The sequence below is a fragment of the Grampus griseus genome, assembly GCF_964374135.1.
Source record: "Grampus griseus genome assembly, chromosome: X".
NCBI classification, from domain to species: domain Eukaryota; kingdom Metazoa; phylum Chordata; class Mammalia; order Artiodactyla; family Delphinidae; genus Grampus; species Grampus griseus.
This window is the reverse complement of record NC_138999.1, coordinates 86,281,407-86,306,683: the sequence shown is the minus strand read 5'-3', so window position 1 is coordinate 86,306,683 and position 25,277 is coordinate 86,281,407. Positions and strand designations below refer to the sequence as shown.

General features: G+C 39.5%; 1 protein-coding gene across 3 annotated transcripts in view; it reads left to right on the top strand.

Annotated features, from left to right (window-relative positions):
* Nucleotides 1-25,277, top strand: part of PCDH19 (protocadherin 19) — a gene marked incomplete at both ends in the record, with an annotated part of 108,350 nt that overhangs the window by 3,844 nt on the left and 79,229 nt on the right. For 2 of the 3 annotated variants that reach the window (XM_082681923.1, XM_082681922.1), the window contains one exon: nt 1,897-2,224. In XM_082681923.1, coding sequence (XP_082538049.1) covers nt 1,897-2,224 — 328 coding nt within the window. Of the gene's footprint in view, nt 1-1,073; nt 1,215-1,896; nt 2,225-25,277 lie in introns of all 3 variants that reach the window. The other variant, XM_082681921.1, reaches the window with a different exon arrangement.

The following is a 25,277-nucleotide window of genomic DNA, read 5'->3' as shown; positions in this document are numbered from 1 at the left end:
TGAAATAAAGATATTGAAGGCTTTGCCACCTCTTGGTGATGTATGACTCAAAGTGAGAGCTCTTTCTGAGAGCTTGCCAGGGAGATCATTAAACAGGGAGGAGAGCATTTGAAATGAAAAGAAAAAAAAACAAAAAAAGTGAATCTCAGTGCTCTCCAACTTCACTCATATGTGTATTTTGTAAAGAGCTCTGTTTCCTGCGCTGGTTTGGGATTAATGAAGTACAGTTTAATTAAATAATTGCTCGATACAGAAAGGGCTGTGCAATGAATGCCTCAGCTGAATAATTGGACGGGGCATTGCCAAACTTACCCATCGTGGGTAAACAAAATGATTAGAACTTCTCATTGATTCTAAACGATTAGAAAAGAAAATCAACCCCAGTCCTGGGGTCTTTGGGATTTTATCTGCTCCCAAGCCCCAATAGCATCAGCTTGCCCTCACTGCAAGTCTGCCTGAGCACAGAGAGAAAGGGTGAGGGGAAGGCAACTGCTCAGCTCTAGGAAGATCCCTGGGACATAGCAAGAATGTGCCTCTGGAGATAGGCAATCTCCTGGTCTGATCACTTTTTAGAAACCTAAAGTTTAAGAGCTTGTCTTTCCGTGTATTAAGCAGAGGTTTCTTGTTCTCAGCCTCTGCAGAGCCTCTTCCTGAAATGCATTCATTTATGATACTTGCGAGATGATCTGCACTTGCTGTTTGAATTGGGCTCCCTTTTTGTATTCAGACAATTAGCTTTGTCGAGGGAGAATACAGGCACAGTCTTTCCCTTGTAAAGATCAACCTGTATTATTTATTAACCCTATTGTTTTGCTGATTATTGCTCAGAAATGGAATTTCCAGACAATAAGCTGAATCATTGTGTGCAAAGTAATAAATGACTTTGAGAATCTGGCTACATTTAAATGTATTTCTTTTGACAAGTCTCTTAATGCTTGGTGTCTTTGGTGCGCGTTGCTGGGTCTGTGTCAGTGTTAATTAAATTGAGCTCTTTATGTTCCAGCACAGCTGCTTGTAGGTACACCTGAATGGAGAGGGATGCTGAATGCACTAACCTTTAAATTCCTTTGCAGTAATTGTTTAACCATCATTTGTCTCCTCGGCTGTTTTAAAAAAGGACAAAACAGCAAGTGTCTGCATTGCATCTTGGTTTCTCCCATTAGCAAGGAGCAAGACAAAAAGGCTGAGGAGAAAGTGAGCCTAAGGGGAAAGAGGTAAAAAGTCTTTTCCCCTCGTTCAAATGGGTTTGGCTATCAGATTTCCTGAGGAGAGGTGGGGGGTGGGGTGGGGAGTAGAAGGGAGCAGGGCTAGGGCAGTGGGAACGAGGGTGTGGAGGAGAGGAGCTGAGAATTTGTCAAAGGACAGGGTCTGATTTGCTCCCGTTCAAAATCGATCAGTTCAATCACCAAGGAACCTGATTGAGGGTGTTCGTCACATGGCAATTGCTTGGAGGAACTGGAAAGGGGATTAGTTTTTATTTCTTTCTATCTCCTCTTCTGTTAAATTAGAACTAGCTTCTTATTTCACCCAGGAGTTCCTTTGGCTTCCAGAAAAGCTCCCGATTTGAGCATTTTCATGCTTTCTCTCCCATAGGCTCAACTTTCCCCGTCCCCACACCCTTGTTAAATGGTCACTCACAATGAGGAATTCCAAATCTAAAGTATAGAAACTTTGGGGAGGGGTAGTGGGAGGTTACTATGTTTAATATAAAAACTTTACAGCCCTCAGCTTGGTTTCACACGTAGAAAGCACAGGGAGAAACCTGATGATGTAATGCACCAGAATAAGAAGCTGGAGCGGAGATGGGGTGCAACCCTCTGGGGTGCTTAATGTTTATTAATCGATGCGTGGTTTGGGAGGGCGTTAGCGATACATGCTGCCTTTTCTGTCACATAGAATCGCTGAGTACTCCTATGGGCATCAAAAGAAATCAAGCAAGAAGAAAAAAATCAATAAGAATGACATCCGCCTGGTACCCCGGGATGTGGAGGAGACAGACAAGATGAACGTTGTCAGTTGCTCCTCCCTGACCTCGTCCCTCAACTATTTCGACTACCACCAGCAGACCCTTCCTCTGGGCTGCCGCCGCTCTGAGAGCACTTTCTTGAATGTGGAGAACCAGAATACCCGCAATACCAGCGCCAACCACATCTACCATCACTCTTTCAACAGCCAGGGCCCCCAGCAACCAGACCTGATCATCAACGGTGTGCCTCTGCCCGAGGTGAGTGCAGCTAAGCGGCTCTGTGAGGTCCTCCGAGGCCTCTTTCCCATGCTGCTCGCTGGACCCCATCAGCCTCTATGGTGGCACATTCCCTGGCAGGGGTGGGAGAACTTCTCTGCCTAAGCCCATTTCCAAAGTCAGGGTTTGCTACCAGTGCTTCTTGGGGCAGAGGGTAACCCAACATATTGAGCCTTTGTAGGGGTGGATGTTGGGAGTAGGAGCTCAAGGTCTGAGCCTTTGAAATACCTATATGGTATTTTGGCGTAATATGAATTGTACCACCTGTTGCAAATACAGTACGCTTGCCAGCCTGTTGTACCAGTACAACAGTTAAAGTGGCTAAGGATCAACAAGTAGTCTTAAAGATAGATGAGCCCTAGAATGCTCGGGGGCCAGTTTCCTAGTGTGAGAGTGATTCAGCCTTCTGAAGCCCCCTTTTGCTTTTTCTTTGGTCATATACGTGCTTTGCTGAGAATATGGATGGGCCGGTTAAAGGGAGGCAAACAAAAATATAAAAAAGCCACATTGCTGTTTCTTAATAGTTCTTATGGTGACATTTGACAAATGAGGAGGTTGAAACTGTCACTAATAATGAAAATTTCAGGAATTAACTATGTATTTGAGTTAGCTCTGTTTCTCTTTACCAGGAATGAATGTTTTCAAATGGAAGCATTTTTTTTTTTTTAGACACTACGTGGTCCGGTGTTTGCTGTCTATTGAAATTTTTCAGGGTAGTAGGGTAGTAACGTGGATGATGGTAGGTTGGTGGCTGGGTGGAAGGCTATAAATAACAGCTCTTAAGTTAATTTCATTTTTCCTTGAATTGCTTAAGTCCCTCTTTGGTTGGAAATTTAATGCACTGGGAGGCATATGCCCTCTTCCAGGCCACTAATGAAAGGAATACTACATACTTGGAGAGCACTTCACAACCTTTGTCTTCTTTGATCCTTACAGTCAGGTATCTTAATAGGTTGCCCTTCAGTAGATGATGAAAGGAGGTCCAGAGATGCTAAGGGACTTGTTCAGACTCACTGGGCAGGGATATCAAGAGAGAGAGAGAGGAAGGACTAGATTGCAGGGCTCTATAACTCTGGCGAGTGCTGTTTCAGTGACACTTCCCTGCCTCAGAAATAATTCAGCCTAACATACCTGGGCTGGGATGCATATAAAATGGCCTGATAGTATTTATATCAATTTCATAGGGCAAAGGGTTTTAGGATCACTTTTATCGACTGCTCCTCCTAGTTCCTGAAAAATATTTCTCATCAGAATTAATGGGGCCAAAAAGCAGTGCTTTTCCTTAGAAACTGATGATTTTCTTCTAGCAACAGAGACACCAATATTGTCAATCTATAAGTAAGGATTTATTGAAAATCCAGTATTATGCTAGGTAGGCTCAGTTATAATTATGAATGTCAGTGGATACTACTAGGGACTAGACCATAGACTTTCTGGAGGACTACTCATGGACCACCAAGAGTTCAACAACGGAGAGGGAGAGGTAGTGCTGTGTAGTGGAATCAGATAGACCATGATTTTGAATCTGGGGGACATGTCTTGCTATGGTATCCCTCTGAATCTCTGTTTCCTCATCTACAAAATGGGTACATCTGTCATGCAAGGTTGGTCCAAGGAATAATATGGCATTATGTAATGTAAGGGGACTGACACATAGGTACCCCCTGAATCGTAGGTCTCTTCACCAGACAATAATTGAAGAGTGACTATTGTAATGGCCTGCATACCTGAGTGTAACTCCCTAGGCACTTATAACCAAAGAGGAATTTAGGCTGGTTCTGTATAGAGAAGATCTACAAAGTGGTGCGGTTACCGTATTCATACTGGACTTTTAAATAATGGAGGTAAAAAATGCCAAGGTTTTGGGTTAGGTGCTGACTGCTGCTGCCAGTGGAGATGGACAAAAGAATTGAATCCTGAGGGCTTGGTGACTATGCAATCAATTCAAAGTAGTAGAGAAACATAAGCCCTGGTGTCTATGGGATGCTTTGAGGGGGCAAGAGATATATGACTATATCTGCATGGTTTACTTGAGATCTTGGTGTTCTTTCTGAGATTCTCCTGTGGACAAAATTAAACAAAGTATTGCTTCAGTTATTTAGAAAAGCCATTGAAAGTCTGAATTCTGATCCTATCTCTGACTCACAAAGCAAGATACTCTCTTATTTAACAAAGTCATGCAGACCTAGCGTCTAGGGCTAGTCAGGGCCAAGACAGCATATATTAGGTATGGTGAGGTTGTGTATTTCTAACATGCAGTCCCGGAGAGTTCAACTGACAAACCCATTCAGAAGGAGAGAGACCCACTCACAGCAGAGCATGAATCAGGCCATTTAAACCTGCATCTGTCACAAAGTCCTGCATGGAGAAAATGACACTTCTTTTCTTCCCATACCAGAGGCCCTTGAACATGGACTAGGTAGAATACTTAGGTACAGTGAAATCTGTAGAGGTGTAGGGATGATTGATTCATACATTCAACTAATATTTGTTGTGTGTCTATTCTTTGTAAGGTTCTGTTGTAGGCTCTGGTGTTAGAGAAATGAAAAAGATGTCCTCTGATCTCAAAGAATGCACATTCTAGTGAGGGAGATAAGCAAATAGGTGATTTGCGGTATGGAGTGATAGATGCTACTATCAGGTACAGTGGGATAGTCTCCATTACTAGGATAATAATATCATAATGTATTTCCTACCTTTTCTTTATATTTTTCCTAATTAATTAATTGATCCATCTAAGAAACCAACAATTGTTAAGCAATTATAGCACAGAGTGTTAAGTGCTACCATGTGATACATATAAGATTCTGTGGAAATTTCTGTATTAAATCTTATTATGTCATGTACATTTTTCTCTATATTATTTCATTAAACCATTTTTTATTCATTAACTCAACCCAGGAGCATTTATTGCACACTTAGAACATGCCAGACACTGTATAACTTGCCAAGGATACAAAAATAAAACACTTGATCCTTGACCCCAGGGAGCTTACGGGGAGACAGACAAGTAAATAGGTCATTTCAGTTCAGGAGAACATGTCTTTACTGAGCACATATTACATTCTTACTCACCAGACTGGGACCAAAGGTCACTACGCATTAGGTTCCTTTGCTGGGCTACCTTGTGGACAAACTCACTCCCTTCATTAGCTGCAGCGTCGGTTACAGGGCTTACTGGCAATGGCATTACAGAGGAGTGAGAATTGCTTCCCTCACAGCGCTGCATCACACTTTAAAGTTTATCACCATGGCATTAAATCAAATCACTAAACATTGTTTGAGTGTCCACTGTGTGCTCAGCTGTGTGGCAGGTACCATGCGGATCCCAAATAAATATAAGATGTAGCATCTGCCTTCAGAGTCCATAGTTTGGTTGGGGAGCTAAGATCACCCACATGATTTCCCTGTAAGCAACACAAAAGGGTTTCTAACCTCCAGTCACTTTGCAGCCTGCTTAGTACTCTCCTGCTACTCCTTCCCTGGCAGCGCAGCCATCATTTATATGTAGATTTACTGTTGAGCTCTCAAGTTTGGTGCTGATGTGAGGGTAACTTTTGCATCAGTGTGCAGACCTAGCCACATTTGAATATTGTTGGCTCTAGAAACTGAAGGGAACGTGACTTTAAAGGCAGTTAGGTAGGAAAAGGCAAAGGGAATGGAGCACTGAAACATTCAATATTAAAAAACTCAAATTAAAAAATGCCTCACCAAAGAGACTGGATGTTTGGCCATTTCACCCCTCCTGAAGGCAGGAAGAGGTCCCACCCAAGTCTCTATTAATTACCAGCAGAAGAAATGAGTTGCATTGGAACTCAGCCTTTAGAATTATGGAGACCATCTTGCCTGGAATTCTTTTTTTGTTTGTTTTTTTTTTGCGGTACGCGGGCCTAGGCGCTCCGCGGCACGTGGGATCTTCCCAGACCAGGGCACGAACCCGTGTCCCCTGCATCGGCAGGTGGACTCTCAACCACTGCGCCACCAGGGAAGCCCTTGCCTGGAATTCTTTGTCTTCATTTACCTGTCCTCTGATGTTGGTCAGGAGGTCAGCTGTGTGGATTTTGTGGTTTTGTACACAAATTTGATGAGGGAACGTGGAGGATGCTTTTGCTGTTTACAGAAGACTTTTGTAGGATTAGTGATGTCAAGTATCTCTTAAATATTTTAAATTGAAGGTGAGATTTGCATTCTTTGGCATCCTGGTTTATTTAGTCCATAGATTTAGTGTATATGTAAGTGAATGTGTGTGTGTGTGTGTGCACATGCATATGGGTGTATGGGGTGGGGGGATAGTGAAGAGAGGGGAAAGGAGGTTGAAAAAATAGATAATGGAGAAGAAAGTAAGTAGTTTTGCCAGTTTGCTAAGATTTTTCTAAACTTAGTCCAGTTTTTTTTATTATTATTATTTTTTCGATACACGGGCCTCTCACTGTTGTGGCCTCTCCCATTGCGGAGCGCAGGCTCCGGACGCGCAGGCTCAGCGGCCATGGCTCACGGGTCCAGCCACTCCGCGGCATGTGGGATCTTCCCGGACCGGGGCACGAACCCATGTCCCCTGCATGGGCAGGCGGACTCTCTATCACTGCGCCACCAGGGAAGCCCTAGTCCAGTTTTTTTAGAGCCTCCTTAGTACGGCAAATAATTTTTCTTCCAATCTTATGGAATGGTGGCATGCCTTCTGGGTGTCTCTGTATGCTACAAAGTATTACTACTTTGTACATCAGCATTCCTGCATTACCCTTTTTGTCACCCAGGCCATGGTCATTGTTGAAGGAAGAAAATGAAACTCATTTCTTCTGCTGGTAATGGAGACTTGGGTGGGACCTCTTCCTGCCTTCAGGAGGGGTGAAATGGCCAAACATCCAGTCTCTTTGGTGAGATATTTTTAATTTGAGTTTTTAAATATTGAATGTTTCAGAGCTGACAATTCTAAGAGAGTGATAGTGGGCAAGAGCTTCCAGAATTCTAGTCATAGGGTGCATAGGGATATAATTTTGGTTTCAGACTCCATCTTGAGCTCTCTCTTTTTATTTTTCCTTCTTTCACTAGCAAACTGTAACATCTTTGATATAAGACATCCTCAGGGTGTGTGCGTGGTCTGCTATGGTCACTCACGGAGCAGTTTCATAAGTAGCAGCGCGGTAGCAGTGGATGAGTTTGCAGGACAAGGATGTATGTGGCAGACCAAATTGAATGCTTCCAATTATCCTACTGAAAGTCTCAGTGCGTGTTATCTTAGTGCAAATAATGAAACTAAAACATCAGTTAGGCTTTGAAGAAAAATAAGAAAGAAATAGCATGCTTTGGTCCCTAAAAAGAGTTTTAAAAGTTAGGGATTTGCAGTGATCTGAGTGAAACTCTGAGCTAAGGAGCTAGAAAAGCACAAACCTATCAGGTGTCAGGTTCAGAAGTCACTAGAAAATTAATAGGTACAATGAGGCTGGTTAGGATAGCAAGGTAATGACACAAATCACCCCCTCCAATTAAAACAAACCAACAAACGCTTCAGGAAGCAATTTTATTGTAATTTCCTTGTTTTGACAGGGTCTTGGAACCATCTGAGTCTTATCCCTAAGGGTCAAAAGTACCCCTCAGGCTTCAGAAGGAAGCAATGCAAAACAGTGCAGCCCACATATTTTCAAGGCTCACTCCAGTTTTCTTAAAAATCAAAGGCTCCACTTTTACTGAGAGACAGTCTAGGGCCACCCATTGCCTACATTGCATCTTATTGGCCCGTTTCACATCTAGTCTAAGCAGTGCGTTTCCCATGGGGATCCGCTTGCAAGATGTGTTCCAGAATAAACTGTTCCTCTGTCATCTCCATGCAACTGCTGCAGAACTGAGTTAGTTTACATTAGTATTTGCTAATTTATTATTATCATTCCTTATTGGCAATTAACTGGTTACCTTAGAGATCACCTCTCTCCCCATACACCTTCACTAAAGTTGAGCTCAGCCAGAGAGCTTGCTAATGATCCTGAGATTTCTCTCCCTAGGGGACTGGAGGCAGGACATTTTCCATAGAGGATTCTGAGCCTTTGGAATTCCTCTTATCAGAGGACCACTTGCTTTGGGTCCCAGTCACCCTACCTGGTTTTTCTCTGTCAGTCAGATTTATAAAGTGGGAGGAGCTGCAGACCTCTCCTCCCCTAACCTTGCCCTAGTCTTTGATGTGGCTTTGGTATACCATGCCCTGAGGCTGAAGCAGTAGGGTTGGGGGATTTCTTGCTCGGAATTGGAAGACTGAAAGAGGATGAAGTCACCTCCTGGCAAAGCTGGAGTCTTTCAATTATGGTGCTGCAGTGGATCTGAGGCGTCTGCTTGGAGTTTGAGATGTTGACCCCTCTGCATGTGTATCTCAGCTTCTAGGGCTTAGGGGAGGCCAAGCTTGGCTGGATCAAGTGTCTCAGATGTGGGTAAATGAAGCCATTTGTACAAAAGGCCTGTGTATAAGAGGCGGGAGGCTGGCTCTGGAGCAGCCATTTTCCCCCACTGAGAGGAGGCTTGATTTCTTGATGTGTGACTGGCTGGCCTTTAATGTGAGCCTCATTTACTTCGAACAATTGATAGGCTTGAAGTGAAAAGTCCCAGAGGATCAGTTGTTTGTAGAGGGAAATGCTCTTCAAGTTACATTTCCTCTTTGGCTGTTGTGTAGTTAAGAGTGGTTTTTGTGTGGGCTGCATGGTGAGGGTCACTCTGCTTCCAGTGGGTGTACCCAGGCTGCTAGTGCCTTCGTATGTCCCCCCAGAAAACCAGGAGGAAAGTACTGCAGCCTGAAACTGGATAACAGCTCTGCCAGCTCTAGGAACTTGGGGTCCCATGAGGAAATCTCATTTGCCATCATTCAGCAGCATTCAGGATACTGGTTAGGACCACACGGCGCCACAGCACTCCTGGAAGAGGTGTCAGAAGAGACCAGTATTTCTACTCTATAATCATGAAAATGGAGTTGCAGAGAAGGCAGATGAGTTGCTCAGGCACACATCATTTGGGGCCAAACTGGGTCCCTTTGGATCGATAGCAGTTCCTCTGTTGCAGTTTCCAAGTGCTTTCTGTCACGTAACAGAAAACTTGACTGGATTCCACAAGAAGACCTGTGGCTATACCTTTGGCCCTTAGTTGTGTTCCTGAAAAGTTGTGCAGCAGGAAGTGTTTGTTTTGTAAATTAGACCTCCTGTTAACCACAGTAGTGGCATTCCGCATAGAAACACTGTGGCGGATTCCTTCATAAAGGAAAGAACCCTTGTGTAATGTGAGTAATCAACTCCTTACCGATTTCCTTTGTAAATCTGGATTTTTCACATATCTTGTTTGCTTAAAGTGCAATTCCTCACATTGGCAAGATTTACAAAGCCTTTGAAAGGTGGGCCAATTCATTATTCCCTTGACTTCTCACTGTTTAGCCTTCCTGGTTGAATCTCACTTAATTACAAAATGTAATTATGTAATATCTAAAATACATGGTGTCCAGAGAAGACAGATAATATCTCCCAGATTTAACAAATGTTAACATTTCATATTTGCTCCAGATTTAAAAAAATTAAAGGTTACAGCTATCCTCTTCCCATTCTATTCCTCTCCCTCTATCCATTCTTTGTAAGTCTGTAGCTGGAAGAACAGCAACCCATCAGGAATGTTTTTGGTGCGTTTTGTCTTAGCCTCATGAGCTCGCTTCTGAAAGAGATGGCTCTCATTTTGCAGCCCCAGGTCCTAAAACCTCCCCAAGTCAATATGGGTCTCCTGGATTGAGTAGAGCCTGGGAATTACTTTGGAAAATGAAAACGCTCTCTTAAGCTTGCTTTAAATTCAGCCTTTGGTAGTATATAAAGATGTTAAAAAAAATTCAGCCTTTGGGGAGGGAGAAAATTACTTTTTGGAAAGAAAATAAGTGAGAGTGAGAGTTAGACAGATTGACAGACAGACAGGTGTCAGGGGCAGCTATCTTGAGTTTTGAGCAGACCATTTGGGATTGAAGCAGGCAAGAAGCTTGGTGTGAAGCCTGCATTCTCCTTGAGCTCAGTGTACATGGACTAGCACTGGGGCTTCTCCATGTCAGATGCTTAAGCACTGCCTTGATGTGCATAGTCTTCGGATGCTCCATTAAGTCTCCGAATGCCAGGGTGGCCAGTTTTCAGCTTCTCCCACCGGGCCCCATCTGGCCACTGTTCTGTGGCAAGCTGCTCTCCCTCACTGCCACCAGCACTGGTTTTGGCAGTCTCTGCTTTCTGGATTATTTTTGCTTGTAAATTTGATTTCCAGAGCATGAAGGGCACTTCATCTCAGATTGTGTAGTTTGCTCTTCTGAACAAAATGGATTCCCTGTGTAAGCTGGTGGGAAGATAAGTTCAATACAAAGGCCAGACTCTCCCTTTAGGGGAGTGTGTGTGTGTGTGTGCGTGTGCATGTGTGTGTGTGTGTGTGAGAGAGAGAGAGAGAGAGAGAGAGAGGGAGAGAGAGAGAGGACATATCTACTTGTCTCACCCACTTATTCTGCCTCTGAGGTGATGGAGCCTTTATGAGCTGGCCTGATTGTATACATATCTATGAGCTTAGCTTCTCAGAGCTCCCCTCCCCACTGTGACACTCTGCTGGTTATCTCCCTGAGGAATGCTTATAAACCTCATCACAGCAGGGTGTGATCCCCCAAATGTGAGGCCAGGGCACCCCAATTTGATATAGCCCAGGGACAGATATCCTGGGGACTATTTTTAATTGAGAGCTCTGAGTAGGAAGCAGTCAAATAAACATTGCTGTGCATACAACCTAGCTTAAGAAAACCTTACAGGGAATCTCAGTTCCTTGGAAATGATTTTCTGAGTCTCAGTTTCTCTTTCTGTCTTTTTTGGGCATAATTCTGTTTAAAGTCTTCCTCTTTAATTCACTTGGCTCAAGGAAATCTGGTTTGGGCTGCCTATGTGTATAGGTACTTTGCTATAAAACCATATCTTTTCTGAGTGAGATGTATGAGTAGGGAGACTAGATCAGACTGCATTCATAGGGATTGACTTAACCTTTAAGCAACTTTTTTTTTTATAACTAAAGATGCCTGTAATCTAGCATTCATATTTGAAGCTTGACATGCTTGAGGGATACAGGGCTCTGGAAATGCAGGGACAAGCAGAGGCATCTGGCTGTAGGTAATGTTGAATGACTTGTTGGAAGACTGATTCCCTTCTCTGTGCTGCCAGGCACAGAGGCCATGGTGAGGACACAGGCATGCTGCCCTCAGAAGACTGTCACTGACTCTGATCTTGCCATCCTGGTCATTTCTTTAATTAGTGCATTTCTGTTTTCTCAAGTATGGACTTTCAAGTGATGGAGTATGCTAATGGCAACATTTGTTCCTAAGACCTTAGGGAAGAGAACAGGATGGCATTAGTATTAAATAATGTCCTTTTCATAGTGAGATTTTGCCTGATTTTTAATTGCAAAACAATTTATGATAGTTATGACTCTTTAGAAACAAATCTCAAATGCTATATATGAAACACCAATTTTCTGTGTGGCTTGTGAGCCTGCTAATGGGATGTGTGTCCTTACATCTCTAGGTCACTCTTTCTAATTTTGCCTCTACTGGTAATTCTTTAGAAACAGAAAAAGGTGTGTGCTTTGTTGCAGCAAGAAATACAATAAGGAAATGCCTGAAATGGAAAGAAAGTTAAACTGCTTTTGCACGAACTCTATGTAGGGGCCTGATAGAGCAAAATCTTATAAAACTGGTAAAGCTTGGTGTTTGCACATCTGATCATCTAGCGCCCTCAAGAAGTGATCATGGAAGGTGGAGAGAAACTGAACTGCAAGGGTTCATCCGGAACTGCAAAGGTTTGTGGCTGTGCATGGTGTCATATTTGGAGTCAAATATGTGTGTGACACTTGCAATACCTTGTTTTCCTCACCCTTTGAGCCTAGAAAGCTCCATTGGGACAGTTATCCCTAATGTGTGTGTCACCCCTAGTCACTGTATTCCCAAAGATAATCTAGAAATCTATAATTCTGGGATAGGGGAGGAGGAGGTCACTAGCAAAACAGGTGAAACAGAATTAAAAACCTCATAAAAGAAGAGCTTTAATTTATTGAAATCTATTATTACTTAGGAAAGCAGACTCCAAGACATTGAGAATTCTGAAAAATCCAAACAGATGCCAAACGGCACCAATCCTGGAACAAACATATAAGGAGACTGGGTCAGGGGATCTCCAAGTTCTTTTGCAGTTCTGAGTATAATTTGAATTTTGCAGTATTGGTTTGAAGGGTTTCATATAACTGCATTAAGGTTTGAGTCTATGATGACAATGGCTGCTACAATGGCTACCACAATGGTGGTATTGAGACTAAGGAACTTAGCTATGACAGGTGACACAATAGATACGGCCCTTTAGCTTTTACATGAGGGCAAGATATTCTGTGTCTAATGTAAGTTGTATGTACGTCAAAAGTCAGTAGCCTCCCTATTCAAATGGGTCTCCTTGTCCAATGTGAGTTCTGTCATAAAGGCAGCAATGAGTACATTAACCTGGCTTCAGTTGGTCTGTACTTGCTCTAGGGATGAGTAGGAGATACACTTCTCTTGCCTGGCCAGCTAGACCTTTCAGAAGAACACAAATTCACTTAAGTATAAATTATGTTGATTATCATGCTACCGAAAAATTCACAGGGCTGTAAGTCACCAAGACCTCCTTTTTAAGTTAGGTATTCTTGAGAACTGTTTTGTATATCATGATAAATTATCTAACCTTTCATACTTTTGAAGGCCAACATTATGGAAATAAGCAGCTTTTTATTCCATTCTAAGGTCAGTCTAACTAAATTATGCAACTTCTAATGCAATTGCTTGAAGCTTCAACTTTGAAAGTTTTCTCATTTTAATACCTTGCAACAGAGATAAATATTTTTTAGCTACTATTCATGCTTAACAATATATTTCCGTGATTGTCCATTTTTTTGGTGGCATTTGTTGGCACGAGAGGCAGTTCACTATGGCTTTGCTTATTTTGCTGTTTGCTATAGATAATCAGCAAAGAGCCAGAATTCAAAAAAAACATGTATTTTTGTTTTTGCTGTTATTTTTAAATTTCAGGCCATAGGAGGCTAACTGAGCCCTACAGAATCAATATATAGGGGGCACTTGGGGTTTTTCTTGAGAATCAAAAATGAGGTAGATTTTCTTTTAAAGTAGATTTGATTCCAGAATTATTAAACTCAATGCATGTTGGAGGCTGGCGGATTGCATTTAGCAGGATTTGGGGCACTATCTGTAACAAAGCAATCTACTTCTTTCAGAGAGTAAACTGCTATTTCAGGGGAAGGAGAGGTCAGTAGGTGAGCTTTTGGGAAGCTCTGTTTTACTTTTAAGCCCCCTAAAGAATATTTTTCAGGGGCTCCTTGAAGGCAGGGCCAATTCTGTGCAATTCCTTCTGTACAGTGTCAGGTGTTATTGTGTTTTGTTACTCGTGAGTTATATAGTTTCTGTGGTGGTTATTGTGCCCTGATCTTAAAGGGTATTCATTTATTCTAGGTAAAGCCTGGCCCTCTATGTGGATTACTTCCAGACTTTAGTGAATGGACTTCCTGTTTAATTAGTTAGACTTTTTTTCAAAAAGATATTTTGGCTTGAAAATATTCACCCGTTCGTCCATCCACCAAATATTTGTAGATCATCCTTTATTGACCAGCCAGTACTCAGCTCTGAGGGACAAAGAGCAAGTATAAGCAGTGCCTACCCTCATAGCTTATATTGTCATTGAGGAGACAAACTGAGAAGTTAAACATTTTAAAAAGTCAATGGGGAAACTAAGGATTATTCACTAAGTGGTGACATGTAATTGATTAACAATTAAAAAAAGTTTTAATTTCCCACTATATGTCAAAATAAATTCCACATGGCTTAAAGAGTTAAAACTTTAAGATGAAAATTCAAATAATACAATTATTAAAAGAAAACAAATAAATATCCATCTAACCTTGAAACTGAATAGGACTTCAGAAGTGTAAAAGCAGTGTAAATGAACGCAAAGAAAAATACCAGCAGCTCTGGCTAAGTAAAATTTAGAAATGTCTGTATGTCCCAAAATATCAAAAGCTAAATAAAAAATAAACTATAAGCCAGGAAATATTTTCAATTTATATAGCAAAGAACCTATATTTATTATTTCTACAAATATTTATAGAGTGCTTACTGTGTGCTTATCACTATTCAAAGTGCTGGGGATGCAACAGTGAACAAAAAAGTCTCTGTCCCCATTGAGTTTATATTTTTATGGGTACAAATAATAAACAAATAAATATATAATATGTTAGGTGGTGATATGTAGAAAAATAAGGAATGGTAAAGGGCACATGCTCTGCCAGGAATGAAGGTTCTCTAGGGAGGTCAGGGAAGACATCTTGGATAAGGGGACATTTAAGCAATGCCCTTCAAATATAAAGAGCTCTTAAAAATCAATAAGACAAATACTACAATATAAAATTTATGGGACATCCCTGGTGGTGCAGTGGTTAAGAATCTGCCTGCCAATGCAGAGGACACGGGTTTGAGCCCTGGTCTGGGAAGATCCCACATGCTGCGGAGCAGTGAAGCCCGTGCGCCACAACTACTGAGCCTGGGCTCTAGAGCCTGTGAGGCACAACTACTGAACCCACGTGCCACAACTACTGAAGCCTATGTGCCTAGAGCCTGTGCTCTGCAACAGGAGAAGCCACCTCAATGAGAAGCCAGTGCACTGCAACGAAGAGTAGCCCCCACTTGCTGCAACTAGAGAAAGACTGTGCGCAGAAACAAAGACCCAACACAGCCAAAAATAAATAAATTAATTAATTAAAAAATTAGGCAAAGGACACAAATAGGTAATTCATAAAGAAGCTGTACAAATGACCAGTATATGAAAATATTTCAATCTTAATAACCAAATAATAGCAATGGAATGCCATTATTAACTTTTAATTATGGACACTATATATACTTATTAAAAAGTCAAGCAGTACAGGAGTGTACAAAATAGAATTGAAGTCTTCACAACTCTCTTCTCACCCATCCATTACCTCAGGGGAACCACAGACAATAATTTGATGTGCAAGATGTCATTTTTTACTTATCAAATTAGGAAAGATTAAAAAAAATATACTGAGCATTGGCAAGAGTGTGGTTATCATACGTGGAGTATAATTGATAGAACTGAAATTAATATAATCTTTCTTGGGGTGCAATTTGTCGATATTTAAATGTCCTTGAGGGCTTCCCTGGTGGCGCAGTGGTTGAGAGTCCGCCTGCCGATGCAGGGGACACGGGTTCGTGCCCCAGTCCGAGAAGATCCCACATGCTGTGGAGCAGCTAGGCCCGTGAGCCATGGCTGCTGAGCCTGCGCGTCCGGAGCCTGTGCTCCGCAACGGGAGAGGCTACAACAGTGAAAGGCCCGCGTACCAAAAAAAAAAAAAAAAAATGTCCTTGAATATGTAGTGTTTCTTCTTCTGGAAGTTATCCTAAGGAAATAACTTTAGATTTGCTTAGAAATTTATGTTCAAGGGTGTCAATCTCAGCATAGATTATAGAAATAAAATATAGGAAATATCCTAAATATCATCAATATGTGAATGACTAAATATATCATGGTACATATATTGCTAGAATTCTATGAAACCATTAATATAATATTTTGAGGAATATTTAGTGACACAGGAAAATGCTCATGTTTTACATTAATTGAAAAAAATAAGTAAACAAAACAGCATGTATAGATTGATTCCAGTTGTTTAAAATACATATGCAGAGAAAATACACTGGAAGGTAAATTACCAAAGTGTTAATAGTTATCTCAAGTTCAGGAAATCAGGTGATTTTTACTTTTTATACTTTTTAAATATACTTTTCTAATTTCCCTATTTTTCTACATTGAACATGTATTATCTTTGACATCGGAAAGCAGTTACTTTAAAAAGTTAACTACTATATTACACAGTAACTATTAAGGAACAAAGAGGTGGCATAAACAGGATTGTAAGTTATTATGAGGAGGGACAGATCAATTATTCTTTTCAATTTCATTTTTCAGTCAGATTATACCTTCTGAATTTTTCTTCTTATTTTTCCTTTTTTGGAGGTCTCTCTCAGATGATAACAGATATGAAGGTTTATATTTAAAAATAACCCTTTTCTTTACAGTTTACATTTTAAGTGTGAGAAATAATGTTATGAAAAATATATTTTCCTCCTTCATTCTTCTTACCCATATGTATACTCTTGCAAAAGTAGATTTATTTCACCAGTGTTAGACATCTGGTTCACAAAATTTATTTTTAGAATGAGGGATTTTGAAATAGTAACATTTAACTTTAATCCATACAGATTTTTAATACTATAAAAATGGTGTAGACTTTTTCTAAGGGCCAGTTTTCACAAAATATATTTTTCAGTGCCCTCTTCAGGACCAAATAGCCAATTCAAAGGAGAACTTTTTTATACTCCTCAGTATTTGATTTCATGTTTGGGTTTGTTGGCTCTAAGACATAGGATAGCCCTGACAATTTGAAACAATAAAAATGAGGGAGTTGATGAGTTGGTGGTCACTGAGATACTCAAAATTTCAAATTTCAGCCTTGACTAAATGCACTGTTTTTTCCCCCCAAAATTGAATGAGTTCAATCCTTTTAAAGAAATGCTCATTTATTTGATTGCCTCCCCATCTAGTAGCCTAACTTAAACAGCATAAATACTACAAAACCCAGTATCCATTGGGACACCTTTTAAATGATGGCTGTGTAAACTTCTCACATACTAAGTACTGCACTTAGTATGTAAAATGACTATTCAGTGGCCCTGTGTAGATAGCAGAACTATTTAGATATTGTAAAGAAAATTCTCATTACAAACAAACAAACAAACAGATGCTCACCCCACCACCCGCCACCATAGCTAATAGATGAGAATGTCATCTGTACAATGTCACCCTGATTGTAGATGAAGTGTTTGCCAGCTATGGGAAAACATCTGTGGCCTAATTCTGTAGTCTGTCCCTTGGATAAATGGAGACTATGGACTTCAGTAGAACTGTATTTCTTATATGTGCAGTCATTTAACTAGATGAGTTTCTATTCAAATTGTGTTTTTCATGTTATAACATGGAGTATTTGATAGAAATAGATAGCTGTTTCTTTTTTTTTTTAATAGCTGTTTCTTTTTTGTGAGTGTGGTCACAGGAAGAAGGGACTAAAAATTAAGGGCAATTAAAGGAAACACCATTACCTTCCTCTCAGCCCTCCTCTTTTCTATCTTAGATCTTTAATGAAAAAGTCCTCATTTAAAGAAATATTGAGAATGCTTGAAACGATTATGAGGCAACTTAAAAAAGATTCACATTTTTCCTTCATATGGCTTGAAGATGAGGTTGTTTGGATTAGAAAAGAATTCCCAGGAAATTAAAATATTTAATTGAAAGAAGTTAATGTGATAAAGCAGAGTGTTCTACCTGAAAAAATAAAATGTAATACTATGTAAATTCGTATCACCACTAGAGTGTAAATCTCCAGAAGGTGATAAGAAGATTGAAAGCAAGGAATTTTGTTTACTGAATTCTGATCCTATTGGCGGTTGTCTATCTGTGGGGGTTTGGTACTGGCTCTGAAGAAGGCCCTACTAAACACATGCTGCTGCCTAGTATGTGTGTGAAGTTCTGATTCTGAACTTGCCTATGGGCCATGGATAGGTCTAAAGACCTTGAAGTTCTCCCTACCCTCCACTTTCCACACTGTTGTTGCCTAGGGCCCAAGAACAGAATTGATTAGACTTTGTGGCTGAGAAGTTCTTGTTTACTAGTGCAATTATGAGGGAGATTGAGCCATGTAGGGAGATATAGGCACACAAAAGCCCCCTGCCACAAATGGTAATCTCACAGGTTAGTATCTTTAAAGACACATCTGTTAATGTCCTGAGTGAATGTAGTATACTAGCTGACTTTAACTTGACAATTATTAAGAAACCTGTTGCTCTCTGGGGGAAAAGTAGTCTGGGGCCACAGGGCTTGTGGTACCTTTGTTCCCTGACGAAGGATCAAACCCATGCCCCCTGCAGTGGAGGCGCAGAGTCCCAACCACTGGACTGCCAGGGAATTCCCCCAGTGTCTTTTTTATTATTGTTCTTATTGGTTACTCATTACAAAATCAATTCATTTTCATTGTGAAAACAATGGAAAATAACAGAAATATTTGAGGAAGTTGGAAAATCATCCATAATTCTACCACTCAGGGGCAACCACCATTAACTTTCTGTTCAGTGCCTGACACAAAATAAATGCTCAATAAAAGTTAGTGAATTAATGAAAAAACTTCCACGGTTTTACTGTTTTAAAATTGGAATCACTTTAGTTGAGATCATTCTGTTTCTTTTCCCATCTTTACATTATATCATAAGAGTTTTTTTCTATATCAGTAGAAAATATTTATAAGCAAGATTTTTTTAGTGGTTGAATTGTATTCTTTTCTATAGATAGGATTTATTTTACTCAAATAACTTTTAATGTGGATCTTTTAAGTTATTTAAATTTTTGTCATATTATAAATAGCACTGTAATAGATATCTTTATGTATAAATCTCCTTGTTATCTCTGATTGTTTCCTTAGAATAAATTCCCTAGAGGTGAAATTGTTTTATCTGAAGGCTTATATATTTTTAAGACTTTTGATATATATATTTCTCCCAGAAAAGTACCAATGTACAGTCCCACCAACAGTGTATAAGAACCCATTTCACTGTACTCACAAAGCATTATTATAAAATATCATCACCAATCTGATGAAACCATAGGGAACCAGACAGTCTCATACATTGTTGTTGGGTGTATAAATTGGTACCAATCCCACGGAGGACAATTTGACAGCATTCTTCAAACTTGCAAATGATATATTTTGACCCAGCAATTATGTTTTTAGGGTATTCATCCTATAGATATGCTTGACCATGTGCAAAATTATGTAAATACAAGATTATTCGTTAATGTATTATTCGATATAGCAAAAATTAAAACAATATGTATGTCAAGCAATATAACCCTTTCAAAAATGAATGTTTTATGTATTGATAGTGAAAGATCTCTAAATATATTGTTAACAAAAGGAAGATTCAGGAAAATATGTAAGCACACTATCATTTGTGTGAAAAAGGAGAGAAAAAAATGTACATTTTATTGTTTTATATATGCATGAAATTGTATGAAACGATAAACAGGAAATTAATTAGAATGGGTACCTGTTGGGAAAATGGCAAATGAGAGTATAGGGCACAGGAATGGGAGGAAAAATTATTAGTTCCATAGATGAAAATGGGTATCTAATTTTAGTTTAAATTTGTATTTCTTTGATTTTTCAAAAAAAAATCTCCCTTATAATTTGTTGCAAAGACTTTTTTTCAGTGCGTTGTATGACTTTTAACTCTGTTTATGCTTATTTTTTATTTACAGTGTTTTGGAATCATTATATAGAAAAATATATCAGCCTTTTAGTCTGTGATATCTTTTGTTCCTTTTAAGCTATGAAACTTTCTTCCAACCCCGAGATTATATATATACAGTTGTCCCTCAGTATCTGTAGGAGATTGTTTCCGTGGATGCTCAAGTCTCTTTATATGTCACAGTATTTGCATATAACCTACACATCCTCCCATATACTTTAAATCATCTCTAGGTTATTTATAATACCTAATAAAGTAAATGCCATGTAAATAGTTGCCAACATGTGGCAAATTCAAGCTTTGCTTTTTGGAAATTTCTGGATTTTTTTCAAATATTGTTCATCTGTGGTTGGTCAAATCTGCATATATATATATCACATTTTCCAATATTCTTATGAATTCATTTTTTCATTACATTTTAAATTCATTAGGAATTTATTGTGGCATGTGGTTGGAGGTGACTGTAAAAAAATATTTTTCTAGATGGTTAGTTGGTTGACTTTGTATCATTTATTGTTTATTTCTCCTCCATCTCCACTGCTTTCTGTTGCTTCTTAAAAACATCATATATTAAGTTTTTATATATACTAGGAACTTACCTGAGTTGTTCATTTTTTCCCATTGACCAGTTTCTCTACTTTTGTACTAATACCATACTGATTTAATCACTGATACTTTATAATAAATTTTAATAAATAGTAGGATTTGTTTCTCCTTATTTATCTTTTCAAAAAAAACTTTTAGTTTTTCTGTATTTTTTCAGATAAACGTTGGAATCATGTTAAATTTAAAAATGATTATGTTGGGATTTTGATTGGAAATAAATTTAGGAAGAACTGATGTACATATAGTGTTTAATACCTTTTTATAGGAACATGATATCTTTTCATTTAGTCATGTTTCATTCCATTGTCATCATTAAATTTATACAGTTCTCCTTACATTTCTTGTTAACCTTATTTCCAGCTACTTTATAGTTTTGCTGTTATTTTGAGGGGGCTCTTTTCCCCATTACATTTTCTTTTTTTTTTTTTAACATCTTTATTGGAGTATAATTGCTTTACAATGGTGTGTTAGTTTCTGCCTTATAACAAAGTGAATCAGCTATACATATACATATATCCCCATATCTCTTCCCTCTTGTCTCTCCCTCCCACCCTCCCTATCCCACTGCTCTAGGTGGTCACAAGGCACCGAGCTGATCTCCCTGTGCTATGCGGCTGCTTTCCACTAGCTATCTATTTTACATTTGGTAGTGTATATATGTCCATGCCACTCTCTCACTTCATCTCAGCTTACCCTTCCCCCTCTTTGTGTCCTCAAGTCCATTCTCTACATCTGCGTCTTTATTCCTGTCCTGCCCCTAAGTTCTTCAGAAGCAATTTTTTTTTAAATTCCATATATATATGTTAGCACATGGTATTTGTTTTTCTCTTTCTGACTTACTTCACTCTGTATGACAGACTCTAGGTCCATCCACCTCACTACAAATAACTAAATATCATTCCTTTTTATGGCTGAGTAATATTCCATTATATATATATGTGCCACATCTTTTTTTTTTTTACATCTTTATTGGAGTATAATTGCTTTACAGTGGTGTGTTAGTTTCTGCTTTATAACAAAGTGAATCAGTTATACATATACATATGTTTCCATAGCTCTTCCCTCTTGCGTCTCCCTCCCTCCCACCCTCCCTATCCCACCCCTCTAGGTGGTCACAAAACACTGAGCTGATCTCCCTGTGCTATGAGGCTGCTTCCCACTAGCTATCTATTTTATGTTTGGTAGTGGATATATGTCCATGCCACTCTCTCACTTTGTCCGAGCTTAACCTTCCCCCTCCCCTTATCCTCAAGTCCATTGTCTAGTAGGTCTGTGTCTTTATTCCTGTCTTACCCCTAGGTTCTTCATGATATTTTTTTCTTAGATTCCATATATATGTGTTAGCATACGGTATTTGTCTTTCTCTTTCTGACTTACTTCACTCTGTATGACAGACTCTAGGTCTATCCACCTCATTACAAATAGCTCAATTTCATTTCTTTTTATGCCTGAGTAATTTTCCGCTGTATATATGTGCCACATCTTCTTTATCCATACATCCGATGATGGACACTTAGGTTGTTTCCATCTCCTGGCTATTGTAAATAGAGCTGCAATGAACATTTTGGTACATGACTCTTTTTTTTTTTTAATATTGTTACTCATCTTTATTTTCTATGTTTTCAAATAAATGTCATGCCACATGACTTTTTTTTTTTTTAACATCTTTATTGGGGAATAATTGCTTTACAATGGTGTGTTAGTTTCTGCTTTACAACAAAGTGAATCAGTCATACATAAACATATGTTCCCATATGTCTTCCCTCTTGCGTCTCACTCCCTCCCACACTCCCTATCCCACCCCTCCAGGCTGTCACAAAGCACCGAGCCAATATCCCTGTGCCATGCAGCTGCTTCCCACTAGCTATCTACCTTACTACGTTTGTTAGTGTGTATATGTCCATGACTCTCTCTCGCCCTGTCACAGCTCACCCTTCCCCCTCCCCATAACCTCAAGTCCGTTCTCTAGGAGGTCTGCGTCTTTATTCCTGCCTTACCCCTAGGTTCTTCATGACATTTTTTTTTCTTAAATTCCATATATATGTGTTAGCATACGGTATTTGTCTTTTTCCTTCCGACTCACTTCACTCCGCATGACAGACTCTAGGTCCATCCACCTCATTACAAATAGCTCAATTTCGTTTCTTTTTATGGCTGAGTAATATTCCATTGTATATATGTGCCACATCTTCTTTATCCATTCATCCGATGATGGGCACTTAGGTTGTTTCCATCTCCGGGCTATTGTAAATAGAGCTGCAATGAACATTTTGGTACATGACTCTTTTTGAATTTTGGTTTTCTCAGGGTATATGCCCAGTAGTGGGATTGCTGGGTCATATGGTAGTTCGATTTGTAGTTTTTTAAGGAACCTCCATACTGTTCTCCATAGTGGCTGTACCAATTCACATTCCCACCAGCAGTGCAAGAGTATTCCGTTTTCTCCACACCCTCTCCAGCATTTATTGTTTCTAGATTTTTTGATGATGGCCATTCTGACCGGTGTGAGGTAATATCTCATTGTAGTTTTGATTTGCATTTCTCTAGTGATTAATAATGTTGAGCATTCTTTCATATGTTTGTTGGCAGTCTGTATATCTTCTTTGGAGAAATGTCTATTTAGGTCTTCTACCCATTTTTGGATTGGGTTGTTTGTTTTTTTGTTATTGAGCTGCTTGTAAATTTTGGAGATTAATGCTTTGTCAGTTGCTTCATTTGCAAATATTTTCTCTCATTCTGAGGGTTGTCTTTTGGTCTTGTTTATGGTTTCCTTTGCTGTGCAAAAGCTTTGAAGTTTCATTAGGTCCCATTTGTTTCTTTTTGTTTTTATTTTCATTTCTCTAGGAGGTGGGTCAAAAAGGATCTTGCTGTGATTTATGTCATATAGTGTTCTGCCTATGTTTTCCTCTAAGAGTTTGATAGTTTCTGGCCTTACATTTAGGTCTTTAATCCATTTTGAGCTTATTTTTGTGTATGGTGTTAGAGAGTGATCTAATCTCATACTTTTACATATACCTGTCCAGTTTTCCCAGCACCACTTACTGAAGAGGCTGTCCTTTCTCCACTGTACATTCCTGCCTCTTTTATCAAAGATAAAGTGACCATATGTGCGTGGGTTTATCTCTGGGCTTTCTATCCTCCCCATTACATTTCCTAATTGGAAAGCTGGTAGAGTATGTAGGAGAGCTCTTGACATTTGTAGCTATTTTGCAGCTATATTTTGTATCTAGCTTTTTTTTTTTTAGACATGGTTTTCACTTGGGTGAAAAGTTCCTTTTGTGGAGACAAAAAGGCAGGGCTTGGACTTATACATCTAGGCATAGAATAGGCAGGATAGTGGAAAGAGCTTGGATTCTGGATGCAGACTATAAGAATTCTAACCACGCTAGTCTTTAGCCAGTGACTTTAAGGGAAGTTACTCTCTGAGCCTCAGCTTCCTCCATTGAAAATGAGAATAATACAACCTACTTCATAGATTTTTGTGAGTATTCAAGTACCTGGCACATAGTAAGCCTTTCATAAATATCAAGTAGCTATTATTATTATCATCATCTCTTTATGCCTAAGAAGGTATCTAATTTGTACCTCTCTATTTAAAAGGAAGCAATCAGAATCTCATGTCCCTATCCATGTACTGTAGAGGGCAACACAATCCAATTTTGAAATTAAGGAAAACTTCCATTTGCCTCTATTTAATTATTACAAATAAATTCCACCCCAGCATACGTTTTTTGCTATTAGTTACATGAAGTCCCTTTTGCATGACAATATTTAGTTTTTTCATTAGCGGCTCCTTCAAGGTTTCTCATTGCTCTTTACTATGATACTCATCTCTAGTTCAACTGTGAAGTTGCAGGAGGTCCTACACGTATCAGAGTTAGCTAGTTGTGCTGGCAGGAGAGCAAAAAGCTCTTCTCTGATGTTATCTCCTTGTATTTTCTTTTCAAAGTCAGTGGATATCAATTTAGGCCTTAATCTGGCATTTTTCAACCTTTCTCCTGCGTGACTCTGTGCTGGGCATCTCCATTAGCTAGGAAGCTCTAGAGATGGCAATTTCATGGACCACTGGCTTGGGGTTGTGACTTGCACTTCAATAAATACTGCCCCAAGCCTTTCTTCTCCTGTGACCTGCTGCTTCCACAGACCTGGGCTCTGTTTGAGGCCCACTGCTTTTTCTTCTCTCTTTCATGCAAGTGACTTACAAATGAATTTTAAATAGCCAGTTCATGGTGAGGAAATTTTGAGCTCACGTTCCCAGGACTGTGCTCTGTGCCAGACATACCTTCCTTCCACCCAGGAAACCAGTTCCTGGTGTCTCTTTTTGAGGGATGCTTTATACTCTTTTCTCAACTTTTGGGAAGGAAGATAAGGGCCTAGGACAGGGGCTCCAATTCTATTTTGGCCACTTGGGGACCATTTTATACTTTTGGGAATTTCAGGGAAATGCCAGGAAGTTAGTGGGAGTGGGAGTAGGAAGGGAGAACAAAGCTTGATTCTCTAGTATAATATTTAATGTGAATGAAAAGTGTGAACCTGGCAAACATGGCTTTACTCTGAGTGAATATATTTCACCTGAATGGAAAGTGTGAACCGTGGCAAGCATGGTCTCACTCATTGATTGATGCCAACAAAACAATAGGTAGCTGGGTGCCACTATTTCCTAATCAGGTTGTACGTAGTCCTGATACACTAGTTTGCTTTTTTAAATGACTAGATATTGTTCCCTATAGAGTCAGAAGTTGAGTATCAATCACTTTCTGTTTATTTAAATACAGGCTGATCTTTCTTTCTTTTGTTTTCCTTTCTAGCTTATAGAGTTGTAATCCATGTGCATACAATTAAAATAATATCCACATACAGCTCAGGGTTTCCTGCGAATTTGTAGTGGCTTTTGTGCGTAAGGAAGGTTGTTGCTTTGCTGTAAACCACAGACCCAGCGTAAACCTCAGCTGTGCTGTAGCTATTTTGGACTACAAGTTTCTTGTTGCTTGTGTG